The following is a 14402-nucleotide window of genomic DNA, read 5'->3' as shown; positions in this document are numbered from 1 at the left end:
CTCTGGTAATTTCTTTGTTCCTTTTCTCAAGGAAGGAACTGTGGTGTCTTTGTTTCCTTATGTGGCCTCATTCTGAGCTGTTATCCAACCTTTGTTCTAACCCCACTCCATTACCTTTACTGTCCCCTTAGGGCGTCTCATCTGTTTTCTCTCTTTGGGCCAAAGGCAGTTAAGGGAGCTTTTACAAAAGCTAAAGTCTCTTAGCAATTCTAAGCAAAGAGGCTGGCAGGAGGTCTGGTCTGGGTGCCAGGGTCCTCATGGGTACCCGATGCAATCTTTTTCTCTTTCTGAAGAAGAAACAGGCTGAAGAAGGGAGCAGGAAAACTGCAAAGTACTGTGACTAAAAGACCAAGATGACCGTTGACTCACTGTCTTTACTGGGACTCTAAGAAAACTTCTTGGTCATTTTGCTACTTCGGGCTTCTAGGCTGCCTGATGGTTACCTTTCCCACTCTGAATTAATAAAGTAGCATTCTAGTTTACAGGTTTCAATCTTTGTGAGCTCGTTGATATGAGAGAGGTCCCCTATTGGAAAGCTGTCCCTATTGGGTTCTGAGCCTGAGGGCCTGGGGTTGACCCTAGACCATGAGGAGTTCACTGCGGTAGATGACACCCGGAGAGGCTGCATCTGGGCAGCCAGCTGGCTTTCTCTGGGTGGCAGCCCCTCTATCCCACTGGGAACCTACCTAAATCTTCAATGCTAGTTTGGCACCCACATCTGGGTACATTTACTGCAAGAAGCTGTTATATTCCTGTCTCCTCCTTGAGACGGTCCATATCTTACCTTGAAGTACTAGAGCATGGAGTGGGCTCTTGTTATATGTCCCTTGAATGAATGAATTCTACAGCTGGTAATATTACCCATCCTTCCTTCAGAGAATCTGGCCATCTCTTAGGAGTCTATGTAATTCCCATTGACATCACAGTCCTAACTTGCTTGGACCCAGGCTAACCTGTGACAATGTTTACCTCTTCTGTTTGTAGAGCACGTGGTGAGGAGGATGTGGTTATTGACCCACTGGAGCTGCTGGGCAAGAGAATGGATTTCCAGATCCGCATTGTGCAGTGCCTTGGCACCAAGTGGCTAAAGGAAGATGCAGAGCGGGGTGTTCAGATGGGGTACCAGCCTGCCCCGCAGAGCTGCTGAACACGAACTGCCCACTTTGTGGGCCCTGGTGGGAGGGAGTCTTTCCTCAAGTTTTAAGAATGAGCTATCATGTCATTTTCTTACGTTTTTTTTTGCTTGTTCAACCCCCAAATGACTATTTCCTCCAACTGTTTAACAGACAGATAAGCCGCATGCCCCTCCAGTCAGTGGAATGTGATTAGTGCGTACTGATCCTCCTAAGTAATTGAAGCTAAGAGTCAGAAATTTTAATTATCAGAAAGACTATCCAGTAAAACTGTGTTATCTAAGTAGGACGATTGGGTTTATTTTATTTAGTTGGAAACAAAAGGACTGTATTACAATATGGCAGAGGCACCAGATATGCTTAAACTAAAAGCTTAAACTAATTAAGCTAAAAGGATATTAAAAGATAAAGCAATAAAAAAGGTAGGCATTGAAGGACAAAAACAAACTGCAACCTCATGTGGAAAATTAACAATTTTAGATTATCTAAGTGGAAAGTATTTATCAAAATCCTTTTCTCTTTTTGTTAGGCATTTAATATTATCTATGTAATGATGATACCCACATTGAATAGCTGAGATGTTGGAGGTGGCAATCACGAGAATCAATTATAGGTCACCTTTTATCAACTAACCACAGCAGGCTATAATTCTTTGGCTCACCTGATACTTTTCTTTACAAATGCATCCCTTATGGTTTTAAGTTATGTTTTCTGTTCTTGTCTCAGGTACAGAATTTATGATCTTCCAAATACTTTATATACCAAGCCTGTATGGAAAATTCTGAATCCCCAAATTGAAGAGACTGTCCAATTTACAGCCTTAAATGCATCTCAAGAGTTTCTGAATTATTTACAGACAAATGCTCTCATTGTTGATTTATGGGGCCTTCAAGGTACCATGTTTACTTCTTCTTTTGCATGGTGCATTCCTCAGTCAGATATCATGTCTGTATACCTAGGGCTGCAGAGGAGGGAGATGGAGGGAGGAGGTCAGGGTCTTGACAGCAGTGGCCAAGAGCTATCGTCCCTTGGGCCTCTGGGTTTTAGTCCACAGGTGATCATATGGCTTAAATCTCCTCACACAACAGGGGGGCTGGACAACTGAGACATTTCTTTCCTTGATGGTGTCTCCTCCACACTACAGAAGGCTGTGCCGAACTGAGCTGCTCTCAGCCAGGCCTCATGGTCACAGGTGAAGGCCACATCATGGTGGACACCAAGAAAATATCCTCCGTGATGGATAAGGGCCAGGTGTGTATACTTAAGTGACATTAAAAATAGATGTCACAGATGACTAAAAATATCTCCGATGACAGTTGCTTGGGGATCATCAATGTTCCTTCCCATTAAAAAACCTTTTTCTTGATTTATTCCTGTGAACCCTGAGGGTCTTAAACCCTGGTCACCACACCTCTCCACCCCACGTAGTTTTCACATGGTAGGAACAACTGCCACTCTCCAAGCGTATGCAAACAATCCAGCAAAAGGCTAAACTGACCTGTTTTTTGTAGACTACATCAAACCAGATACCAGAACTTTATCTGAAGCTGCTCAAGTTAGAACAGGAGACAGAACTGCTCAGAAACATTAACAGAGTGCTCAGAGAGGAAAATGTGTTTCTTAAAGAATCTCTTGAGAAAACTGGTTCTAGTCAACAAGGTAAGAGGCCGCTCAAGTCTTGGTGTTTAGCTTTTCTCTAAACTCCTACATTTGTGATGTGTATTTTCTTTCTAAGAAATGAGATTTTAAATGAGTTAATATCTTGTTTCAGTTTTAAAAAAGGGGGGGAACATTTTTTCCTTTTCCCTTGTAAGATTTCTTTGAATGGGTCCAAACCGGTGCCTGATAAATGCTGATGTAGTAAAATGCACCAAGATAATTAAATATATAAATATCTGGATATAAATAGATGAATAAATGAATGTTATCTTTCAACCTCAGCACATAAGCCTTCCAATACCCTGAAGCTAACTGGGACAACAGCACAATTGCCAGCAGCCAGAGAGATTAATCAGATGCGCACCCAGCAAGCCAGCTATGACAGAGAATTTGCCAAAGCTCTTAAGGTGTTCTACCAAAGCATGAATGTGGCAAGAGGGCAGTTTCTCAAATTGAGACATCATAAACCTCCTGTAAGTAACCAGAATCCTGGGAGCAAAAGGAATTTCTTTCCGTTAAATGCAGCTGTTTGATAGAACTACACTTCCTGAGCGTGGGGACGTGGGTGTGCTTAAGCCGAAGAGCAGGTTGAGGCCTAGAACACTGTGAGTCTGCTGCTTTCGGGGCTCCACCCATCTTTGCTCCCATTTTTCACTTTAGTGTACATCTGGCTGGTTCAAGGCAGCCGTGGCCACTGCAGCACTGATATTCCTGCACTTAAGGATGTACAGAGTATCTCAGAAATGCAAGTTCGCTTTATCATTATAAAACCAAATAAATATAATTCATCACATTAAGATATTATAGGAGAAAAATCATGATTTTTCAATATATACAAAAAAAGCATGTGATAAAATTCAGCATCCTACCACGATAAAAACTTTTAGCAAACTAGGAATAAAATGGACATTACTTAATCTGATAAAGGCAATCTTAAATGGACACACAGTAAGCATAATCTTAATGATGAATCACCGATGCCAGCTATCTTCACTTCTGTTTGACATTGTACTTTAGGTTCTAGCCAGTGCAGCAAGTCCAGAAATAAAAGGTATAAGGATTGGAAAGGAAAAAAAGGTAATAATAATAATAGTATACATTTATGTAATACTTACTAAGTGCTTTTACATTTACTGACTCAATTCTCGCAACAACCTGATGGGTAGGTACTATCATTAGCTTTATTATACAGTTGATGGATCTAAGGCACAAGAGAGGTTAAGTAACTTACGTAAGGACACACAACTAGTAAGTGTCAGGGCCAAGCTCCAAACCCAGGGCTGCTCCATGGTCTATACTCTTTCCCACTACACCATGATGCCTCTAGTATTATTTGCAGATGACATGTTTATGTAAATAGAAAACCGAAAAGAATTTATAAATAAATTACAAGGTTGCTGGATACAAAAATCAATATTTAATTAATTATGTTTGAATATAACAGCAATAGAACATTTTTAAAATAAAAGATGGCATTTTTTTTTTTTTTTTTTGTGGTACTTGGGCCTCTCACTGTTGTGGCCTCTCCCATTGCAGAGCGCAGGCTCCGGACGCGCAGGCTCAGCGGCCATGGCTCACGGGCCCAGCCGCTCCACGGCATGTGGGATCTTCCTGGACCGGGGCACGAACCCGTGTCCCCTGCATTGGCAGGCGGACTCTCAACCACTGCGCCACCAGGGAAGCCCCGAAAAGATAGCATTTATAATCGCATCAAATGTAAGAAGTACTTAGGCCTATAGCTAACATAAAGTATGGACTTCTGTGGAGAAAATTTTAAAGCTTGTTTGAGAGATGTTAAAGATGATCTAAGTAAATGGAGAAACATGCCATGGCTCCATGGTTTGGAAGGTTTGCTACTGTAAATCTGTCAAGTCTCCTGAGATTCAATATAATCCCAATAAAATGTAATGGAATCTGACAAGATGATCCTATAATTTAGATGGAATCGCAAAAGCAAAGATTAGCCGAGACAATCCAAGGCTCAAAAACAAGGTAGAGAACTTGCCCTACTCTATATCAAGGCTTATTTTAATGCTATTGTAATAGACGGTAAGGTATTGCCCAAATGTAGGTAAGATAACCAAAGGAAAAGAAGGCCAAGAAATAGATTCACTCAGAATTAGAGACTTGATATATGACCGAGGTGGAACCAAAGATGAGTGTGGCAAGGATGGATTTTTCAATAAACAGTGCTCAGAGCATTCAGAATACATATGAAGATAAATGAAATTGGAGCCTTATCTAGAACTATACCTAGAAGTCAATTTTAGGTGAGAATTAAAGACCTATACGTGAAAGGTAAACCCCTAACGCTTACAGAAGGTACTTTAGGAGACGTCTTCATGACCTCACGGTGGAAAAGGATTTAAACATGACAAGAAAAATACCTAGATTTAAAGAAAAAGATTGATAGACTCACCTATATTAAAATTGTGAAGTTTGGTCCAGAAACCAAAACAAAGTCGAAAGGGATAGGAAAAGTCATTTGCAACACATTTAATATATGATGAGCTAATATCCAAAATAAAGAACTACTACAAACCGAAAAGAAAAACAGATAGATTTTGACCCAGTAGGAAAAAATGGTCAGAAGACCCAAACAGGAACTTCACAAAAGAGGAAATCAAAAAGGCCAATAGGGCTTCCCTGGTGGAGCAGTGGTTGAGAGTCCGCCTGCCGATGCAGGGGACACGGGTTCGTGCCCCGGTCCGGGAAGATCCCACATGCCACGGAGCGGCTGGGCCCGTGAGCCATGGCCGCTGAGCCTGTGCGTCCGGAGCCTGTGCTCCGCAATGGGAGAGGCCACAACAGTGAGAGGCCTGCGTTCCGCAAAAAAAAAAAAAAAAAAAAAAAAGGCCAATAAATATATGAGAAAGTGCTTAACTTCTTTAATAATTTGGGAAACACTAATTGAAACCAGTGATATGCTAGTATAAAGTAACCATACTGGCAAAAATTTCCGTCTGAAAATATCAGTTTTGGTAAAGCTATGAAGCAACAGAAACTTTCATGCCACGTTGGAAGGAGTATGAATCGGTACAACAACTTAAAAAACTGTTTGCCATTTATCTAATAAAAGTCAAAGATGCATCTACCCTGTAAGCCTGCAACTCAACTCCTCTTCTCCACAGAGTAAACTGGTTCTGCACTTCTCTGCACCTTAATGCCCTGAGGCAGAGGTTCTCACAGTGTGGTCTTCTCACCAGCAGCTTCAGCATCATCTGGGATCTTGTTAGAAATGCGAATTCCAGGGTCCCCTCCCAGACCTGCTGAACCAGACTCTCTGGGTGTGAGGCCTAGTAATCTGTGCTTTAACAAGTCCTCCAGATGATTCTGCCTTAAACTCAAGTTTGAGAACCACCTTTCTAGACATCCTATGTATGTAATGAATTAATTTCTCTCCTACCTATCTAGAATGGTACTAGTTATACACCATTCTTGAGAGAACTGGGAAAATAGTCACTCAAGTCATTTTCTGTTCTGTAGTTCAGATGATGGACCAGCTGAAAAATTCTGTAGGAACCCAAGCACTCATGCACTGGCTGTATTTTAACACCATCTTCCATAACAGCCCCCAAATGGAAACACCTTAATGTACACCCACAGAAGATTAGTAACTTATGGCACAAATGGCCAAAAGACAGGCAAAATATACTGTTTAGGGCTGCATTCTAGGTGGCGAGAAAATGATTATCACACAATTTAGGTTAGTAGTTGCTTCTGGGGGGTAGAGAAATGGGTGTGACCAGGAGGCGCTCAAGACGCAGTGTGCTTTCTTGAGCAGGTATGTTCACTTTAACTGTACCTACGCATACATTTTGGGTACTCTTTTGTCTGTACACCTCACAATAAAAAAGAAGGAAAAACCAGTGTGATAAACACGCTAAATATAAAGTTATAAGCCACAACCTGGGAGAATCTATGTGTATTATTTGTCATCAAAGATTAGTATCCAGAATATATAAACTACATACTTTTTTAAAAAATATATATTTATTTATTTATTTTTGGCTGCGTTGGGTCTTCATTGCTGCACACGGGCTTTCTCTAGTTGCCAAAAGTGGGGGCTACTCTGTTGAGGTGCGCGGGCTTCTCATTGCAGTGGCTTCTCTTGCTGCGGAGCACCGGCTCTAGAGCACAGGCTCAGTAGTTGTGGCGCATGGGCTTAGTTGCTCCGCGGCACGTGGTATCTTGCTGCACCAGGGCTCAAACCCGAATCCCCTGCATCGGCAGGTGGATTCTTAACCACTGCGCCATCAGGGAAGTCCCTACATACTCTTAAAATAAGAGAAAGACAACTCCTTCTCTTTGTAGGAAAACACACTGGAAAAAATGGCCAAAGTATCTGAGCGGGCATTTCACTAATAATCAGGGAAACAGAAACTAAAACGAGATGCCACGACACACTATCGGCCCCCTGCCTGCTCGCGTCTCTGTGACCACCGTCACCTCCTCCACCGTTGCTCACTGGCGCTCTGGCCACAGTGGGCCCTGCAATCCCTGCTCAGGGATACCTGCTCCTATGGGGCAGAGGACACATCAACCAACTCTCAGTGGGAGAATCCCCACCCAACACAGTCCTGTGCAAACCTCAGAACTTCTACAGTATTAAAAGAATATATACCATACCAATCTCAAATATTTGGATTATCTCACCAATTTTCCCTGTTGGCAGTAAGTAAAGGGTCATTTAGGCAGCCTTCCTGAAACAGGACATGCTCCTAGGTGACTTGTCGCCTCTGGTAGCAGCTTTCAAATGCAGCTTTCTGGCCCAAAGGGAGAACCCGCTGGGCACTCCACTCATGTACACACACAGTACTTTTACTGTAATGAAGTGAGTCCACTAATATTGAAACCGAGCAGGATGCTGCGGGGCCCTCCTGAGTACAAAATCCCCTCTGTGTCCCCCGTTTGTTGTTTATAGAAAGTCTTTAGTCTCCTAGACCTTCCCTGAGTTCCAAAGAGCAGATTCAAGCTGTTACTAACTAGGCGAGTGAGGGAACGCAGAAACAATGGAAAAGCAAGCCCAACATAATCTTTTCCATGATTGTTAGCTTAAAGTAATGCCTTGACTTATGACCCCAAACTGTGGAGATAATGTCCTGTGGCTTCAACTGGCTGGCCCCAAGTGGACTTAAAATTGGTGACACTGGGAAGATCAATTAAGAACTGAAACTCCTGAACCATCACGAAGTAAATAACAAAATGCCTCAACCATTGCTTTTGCTTTCTCCTAAAAAGAAGTTAAGGGATCACAAGACCATGATTTACTAGTTTGCTTTGCAGGAACACACAGATCAATCACATTCACCAATGACAGACACAACGAGTCCCAAGACAGTGCTGGGAAGTCTGCAATTGAAGTCTTACAGGAAAGCTGAAATCATAAAGACCCCCTCCCCTTTACTTTTTTTTTTTTAAAAAAAAAACCCTGCACCCCTGGCCAGCCAGCAAGATGGATTTGAGACGAGTCTAGGTCTCCCATCTTTAGGGTTGGTGCCTCCTTGACTAATACAAGTTTCTCTGCTCCAAACTCCACCATTTCAGTTTGGCCTCACTGTGCGTCGGGCACATGAACTTGGGTTTGACAACAATATTGTTCTTTTCTTTATTTTTAGGAAGACGATCAAATGCTTCGAACATTTGTACACCAGCAGTCACAAATGTTAAAGGATTTTGGGGACCTACTTGAATCCAGCTTGTGGAAACTGAAAAATGATGTTGCTCTTATAGTGAAAAAGAAGAGAGAATGTTTATTGCATATGGAATAGTGAGGCTACACCAACTGAAACATTTGAGCTTTGAGTTGGAAAGATTATTTGTGTAGCTAATAAGCTTAATTAACTTGGCTCTCAGAGCTGAATTGTGGACTCAACCTAGTCAACCCATTTCCCACTCACTCAACCTGTTATACCACTTTTAAGCAAAACTCTTCTTCAATTTGATTTAAAATCATGTAAAAATGAATCCATAACCAGGGTGAAGGTGAGGTGGGAAATATGAAAGGTGAATGGTCAGCACTCTGAGCTCTGGGATTGACTGCCTGGGGCTGAATCCATCACTAATCAATTGTGTGGTTTGGGGCAAAGGACTTCCCCTCTCTAAGTCTCTTTCCTTATCTGTTACAGGGGAACGGTAACAGTACTTACTGCAGATGGTTAACAAATATAAAAGAATATAAAGAACTTAGAATGTGCTTGGCACACAGAGGAATTGATAAGCAACTGCCGTTAATATTTTCATGATTAACAGCTCCAAACTTCAAATAAAAGCTCTTTTGTAAGTTTCTTGCTGTCTCACCTAGAGAATGGTAATTTCATGCCCCTCATTTTGTATCCTTGTTCTGAACAAATTTGATATTCTACCTCCACTTATTTTCTGTCTTCATAGGTTTATTTGAAATAGGTTCAATTCATTAAGCATCGTTAAGTGCCTGTACTGTGGGACCTGTTCAGTGCAAGGGCCTGGGGTGGCAGAGGTTAAGATTTACTATGACATCTGCCGGGAATTAGTCAATCTCGAAGAGATCTTGATTCCACAAAGAACTGACTGATGAGTCTTAGTTAAGTCCCACGGGCACTGAGTGCTCTGGGGAAAGGCTTGTAAAGAAAACTTTTGCGGCCTTAGACAGACTAACAATAGCAGCAATAACAGAGACTTATCCAGGGCTTACTGTGTGTCAGACACTAATCTAAGTGCTATACATCTGTGAGCTCATTTAATTTTCACCATAATTCTATGAATTTGGCCCTGTTACTTTCCCCATTTTGAGGCTTTAAAGGTTAAACAAACGAGGCTTGTCCAGGCCACTGTAAGCAGTGGGCTGACTCTGGGACTGCATTCCTAACCAAAGGCCTGGGACCTTAATATGCAGGACTGTCCCAAGGAGCAGTTTGACTGATTTGCATAAGAACAGGAAGGAGGCAACAGAGGTGACAACTCCAATACTTGCTCCCTAAAATATAAAGTTAGGGGCACTGAAACTCTACTGGCAGGAGAGGCTATCAAGGGCTCCAAGAGGAGTCTCCCTGGGAGGGCAGAGGCATCTGGGCTGGTGACTTCAGCTTACTACCAGGACCCAAGGGCTTATGGGAGGGGCTTGGGTTTTGCCTGTAGCTCAGGTCCTGGCTGAGTGTATGCACATGAACTAAAATATAACCTGTAACCCTGGATCCCAAGTGTGGAGCTCCATGTTGGTGATGGCAGGGACAAGGGTCAGCAAAGCATCATAGAACCCAGGAAAGCCTTTGTCCTTGAGGCAGGATAGCAGTGAGGCCATGGGAAGCAGGAACGACTTCTACCTCTTGGACTGAGACTTAAAGCTCTTGGACAATTTGCTTGAGGCAAGTAAATATACTTTCTGCAAGTGAGCAGGTGGAGCCTTGGAGGGTTAGAAAGAATATCAGGACTAGACACTTGTACCTCAAGCTGGAGGACAGGGTCACACAGGTGGTCATATATCAGCATCAACACTAGAGCACAACACAGCACACGTTGCAAAAGTGGAAAGATGCACATGGAGTCTCAGCCAGTAGCTCCCAAGTGCAGATCTAAGCCACGGATTCCTAGGGCCCAACCGTCATACCTCCTGAATGCAAACTGCTGGGGTCCGCTGGGGAACCTATATTGTTTGTGGTTTGGATATGCAGCTAGTCATGAGATCTCTTGCTCTTGTCCATCTTCCTGATTTTAGAGATGATAAAACCTCTTCTAAGGTCCCACAAATTAATGCACAGCTGAGACCCGATTCGACCAGCCCTGGGCAGAGGAAGCAAAGTTAGGATGGACAGTACTATCACCAAGGATCTCCCTCTTCAAGTTAAATAGACCCTCTTTCTTTTGTACAGGCAGCACAGATGGACCTCCCAACATGAATAAGATTCCTATCAATGTCATGCCTCTCACTGTAGAGTAGAAATTCCATGAAGGCAATGGCTGTCCTCTTTACATAATGAATGTAACAGAACACTTAACGTGTGTTTATTATATGCTAATTACAAAAGGAAAAGTCCTTTGCCTTATTTTTGGGCTTCAGTGGAAACCTGGTTAAAATATAAAAAGTAAATTAGAGAAAAATTTTGCTTAGGCAGTGAAAATCAATAGAAACTTAGCAGCTATATCCTTAAACGTAAGGCACACAGGTACAGAACCAGGGAAAATGAATGATAAGCCCAATTATTAGCAGTACACAGACCACTAAGGAAGCACATTTCTACCACTACTCAAATACACAGGCACGTCCAAACACAGAACCACTGTTCAATTGACAATCCTTTATTATTAAACTTAGGTAAGAGTCCAAAATCAGTCAGTGTGGATGCGCGAAAAAGTAGGCTAAAATAGCAAAAACTGCAGTTTCATTTGGCAAAGGCCTACACTATGCAGAGAAATTCATGGGGAAGTGAGATCCCATTCAATATCATGGCGAGGAAAAGAGCAGTTGCCGTCTTACATGACCACCAGCCTGGGCGTGTCAGCCACACAGAGAGAGCCACCCATCCCACCCTCTGATCTTCCAGCTCACTTAAAAAACTGACCTTGAATTCTTCAATGAAAAAGTCAAATATTAATTTTTTCTCACAAGCAATAAAATCACAAAAATCAGCTAAGATTTGAAATTTATGGTAAGCTGGTACAATTCCCTGCTTGTACTATATACATATTTTAGATATGACAATCTTTTCCACATACAGTCAGACAGGCTTATAGAAGAATTTCAAATATCAAATTAAAAAGCTGTTAATTCATGCATTTTATGACTTCGGTTAATTATTCAAACGTTTAGACTTCAGAGCTGCTAATGACACTAAATTCAATGCCACGCTGGTTGAGTCTGTCAATCAGCTTTGTTCTGGAGAAAGCTGCTCCAGGAGTGAAGACCCCACCCCTGTAAGACAATAACAAGATGAAACAGTGCACAAAGCCCAGCTCCAGCCCTTTCCTCTGCTAGTGTGATTTACTGGAGGACTAGCTATCGAATCAATGCAGAGCTTATGAAAACCTGATTCTTGATTCCATAATGGACTGGTTTTGGTTCCATTCCTAAAATCAGCCAAATGAGCAAGGAGCTATTATTCAAAAGTAAACTAGTACCCAGCAAACCCATCTAGGTTGGTTCAGTGACTAATGAGACTGTTTCCATGATACCGGTGTGTGTGTTGGAAGGGGCACACTGAGGGTTATTAACCCAAGTAACAGCTGCTGTTTATGAAGTCAGCCCTTAGACTCAGGAGGATCAAATATGCACATGGGCAAAATAAATTTAGGTAATCAATTATTACTAAAGCATAAACAAGACAATTTGGATGAAAAAGAAGTTTCTTTAAATGTAATGGGTAACATTTAGAAAATGCTAAATATTTTCAAAGAGTATACAAATATTTGAAGAAAATTTAATTAGGTTTCACTTTATATAATTTTTATGTTTATTACTTACTACTGTTTCAGGTCAGACCTAAATTTATTTGTTTCTAAGCCTGCAGGCCTATGCTCATTTGTAAAGTTGGCCTACTTTTAGGGTAACAGCTATATGCTCCAGAAAGATAGTTCACTTGATACTTATCTAGCCAGGATGCCATGAATCAACTCATGCTTGGGGTCACGGCTCCCACTGCCAGCTGGGTATCATTCAGCATGGATTAGGGGCTCCTGCCAATAACATTTAACTACAGGGACCTTTTTTTGAGTAGCTGACTTTGGATCTGAGTTATTTTCAGGAGGAACTGAAGCATGGCTCTCAAACTTTTCTGTCTCCTCTCATTTACTTCTGCACTGTTCCTAGAGGCCAGTAAGGAACCGTCCTTCTCACAATATTAAGTTTACCTCTATCTTTGGATCAAAGGTACTGTAAATGCTTATGTACAAACCCAATGCCTGAAAACTGAACCAAGATAAGCTAAAGTATAACATAAATGAAAAAGATATCTTCAAATTTGAAGAAAACCAGACTTACGCCTTAGGAAGATCAGAGGTGTCAGTTAGTAGAGTTATGGCTGCCTGGACCATGGCTATGGGGGTAGCCACATAGCCAGCTTCTGCAGATAACAGGTGATGAAAGAAAAAGAAAGTATTCATAAAATATGCATTCAACAACACCCAAAAATCAAATGGTAGATTTTATATCTAAGTATCAGTGTACAGAATTTCCTCAATAAATACTCTGTTCATGTAATAACAAAAATAACAACATTTATATAGTACTTATTAAGTGTCAGGAACTGTATTAAGTGCTTTAAATCCATTAAACTCATTTAATTCTCCTAACAATCTAGGCTAGTACTATTTTATACTGATTTTACAGATGAGGAAACTGAGGCATAGAGAGGTTAAGAGACTCATTCAAATTCACAAAGTTAGGTAGTGGTTGGGCCAGAATCACATGCAGGCAGCCGGCTCAAGTCCACACTCTTACCAATAATCCTAGGTTTCTTGTTTCTCTATTCATACACTACACTGATCTTTCTCAATCAAATACATCAAACTTCACTTTTAAAAAAAGACTCCATTTCTTAAAGAACAACTGAGTAACTCTCAAAGAAGTCTAACTTTAAGAAGTAACTTTAAAAGAAGTCTATAAACAAGGAGAACATTAGTGTTTATATTCATGTTAAATAAGAACATAGCTTTTCTTAAAAACCCAGGTGGAAATTTGAAAAAAAGGTAAGATGCAAAGATATCTTTGCTATTGGGCTTGATTAAAACTGCACAACAGACCCCCTGTGATCTATTAGGAATGATGGTAATTAAACTTATACTGTAATTCACAAGTGGGATTGTCTCTGTACAGTTCTCTAAAATTTACAGCATAAGTTATTGAATGTTTTGGAGTGATAGTCCTTTTTAACTATCTATCAAAACTTTTACCTTGCCCAGAAAAATGCACATGTACACACACTTTACAATGTCAGGGTGATCCAGACTCCAAAAAAGCTTGGATCACAGCTTTGATTATGTTATAACTACACTGCTTTAAAGTGACCCTTGACTATAAAAATAGAACGGATAAATATCAATCAGCCCCTTGTCTTCTTAATATTAAAAATTCCATTCAGAATTACTGAATCATACTGAAAGAAAAAAAAACAGTGAGAGGGACACAACAATAAAATTGAATGATACCAATAATTCCAATCCTTCTTTTGACAGAATTATTTATCATTATTACTTAAATAATTTGTGCAAAATTTATTTCTAAAACAAACTTTAAAAAGAAACTGCTGTAATAGCACACCACTTTATAGCTTAAGACAATGTAAAACTCCCAAGCATTCTGAAGTCACATGTGAAATACCTGGTCCTTTCACCTGAGTACAAATTCTGATATTTGGTTTGTTCTTATCAGGACCAAAGCCTTGGCTGTACCCTTGACCAAAAAATGTCAACGTAAATGATGAGGCATCAATCTGAGGAAAAGAAAGCAAAGGGTTTATTAAATAAATATGTCGTTTCCTCCTTGAACACAATAAAACCTACTAATATACTTCCTATAAGACATTTTCAATAAATAAAAAAATCAATATTCTATCTGTCAGAATATCCCATCATCCTTTACTTAAGCATGGAGCAAAAAATAATTCTTTGAAAAACAACAAGTTTTGCTGACTGGAGTGA

General features: G+C 40.8%; 2 protein-coding genes across 3 annotated transcripts in view; one reads left to right on the top strand and one right to left on the bottom strand.

The window, feature by feature from the left end:
* LOC101283227 (kinesin-like protein KIF28P) overlaps positions 1-8564 on the top strand; it is an 85666-nt gene extending 77102 nt beyond the window's left edge. Inside the window, exons 18-23 of the mRNA XM_049695559.1 lie at positions 985-1119; positions 1860-2026; positions 2278-2384; positions 2645-2792; positions 3075-3265; positions 8411-8564. Of these exons, the coding sequence (XP_049551516.1) occupies positions 985-1119; positions 1860-2026; positions 2278-2384; positions 2645-2792; positions 3075-3265; positions 8411-8563 (901 nt within the window). The 3' untranslated portion in view covers position 8564. The remainder of the gene's footprint in view (positions 1-984; positions 1120-1859; positions 2027-2277; positions 2385-2644; positions 2793-3074; positions 3266-8410) is intronic.
* A 619-nt stretch (positions 8565-9183) lies between these two features.
* SCCPDH (saccharopine dehydrogenase (putative)) overlaps positions 9184-14402 on the bottom strand; it is a 42996-nt gene continuing 37777 nt past the window's right edge. Inside the window, exons 10-12 of one of the 2 annotated variants that reach the window (XM_033430340.2) lie at positions 14083-14194; positions 12745-12826; positions 9184-10550 (exon numbers count right to left, since the gene is read on the bottom strand). In XM_033430340.2, coding sequence (XP_033286231.2) covers positions 10442-10550; positions 12745-12826; positions 14083-14194 — 303 coding nt within the window. In that variant the 3' untranslated portion in view covers positions 9184-10441. Of the gene's footprint in view, positions 10551-11045; positions 11680-12744; positions 12827-14082; positions 14195-14402 lie in introns of those variants that run through there. The other variant, XM_004270966.3, reaches the window with a different exon arrangement.

Source organism: Orcinus orca, chromosome 1 (genome assembly GCF_937001465.1).
Source record: "Orcinus orca chromosome 1, mOrcOrc1.1, whole genome shotgun sequence".
NCBI classification, from domain to species: Eukaryota; Metazoa; Chordata; class Mammalia; order Artiodactyla; family Delphinidae; genus Orcinus; species Orcinus orca.
The sequence above is the reverse complement of the archived record's forward strand: the minus strand, read 5'-3'. Positions and strand labels throughout refer to the sequence as shown.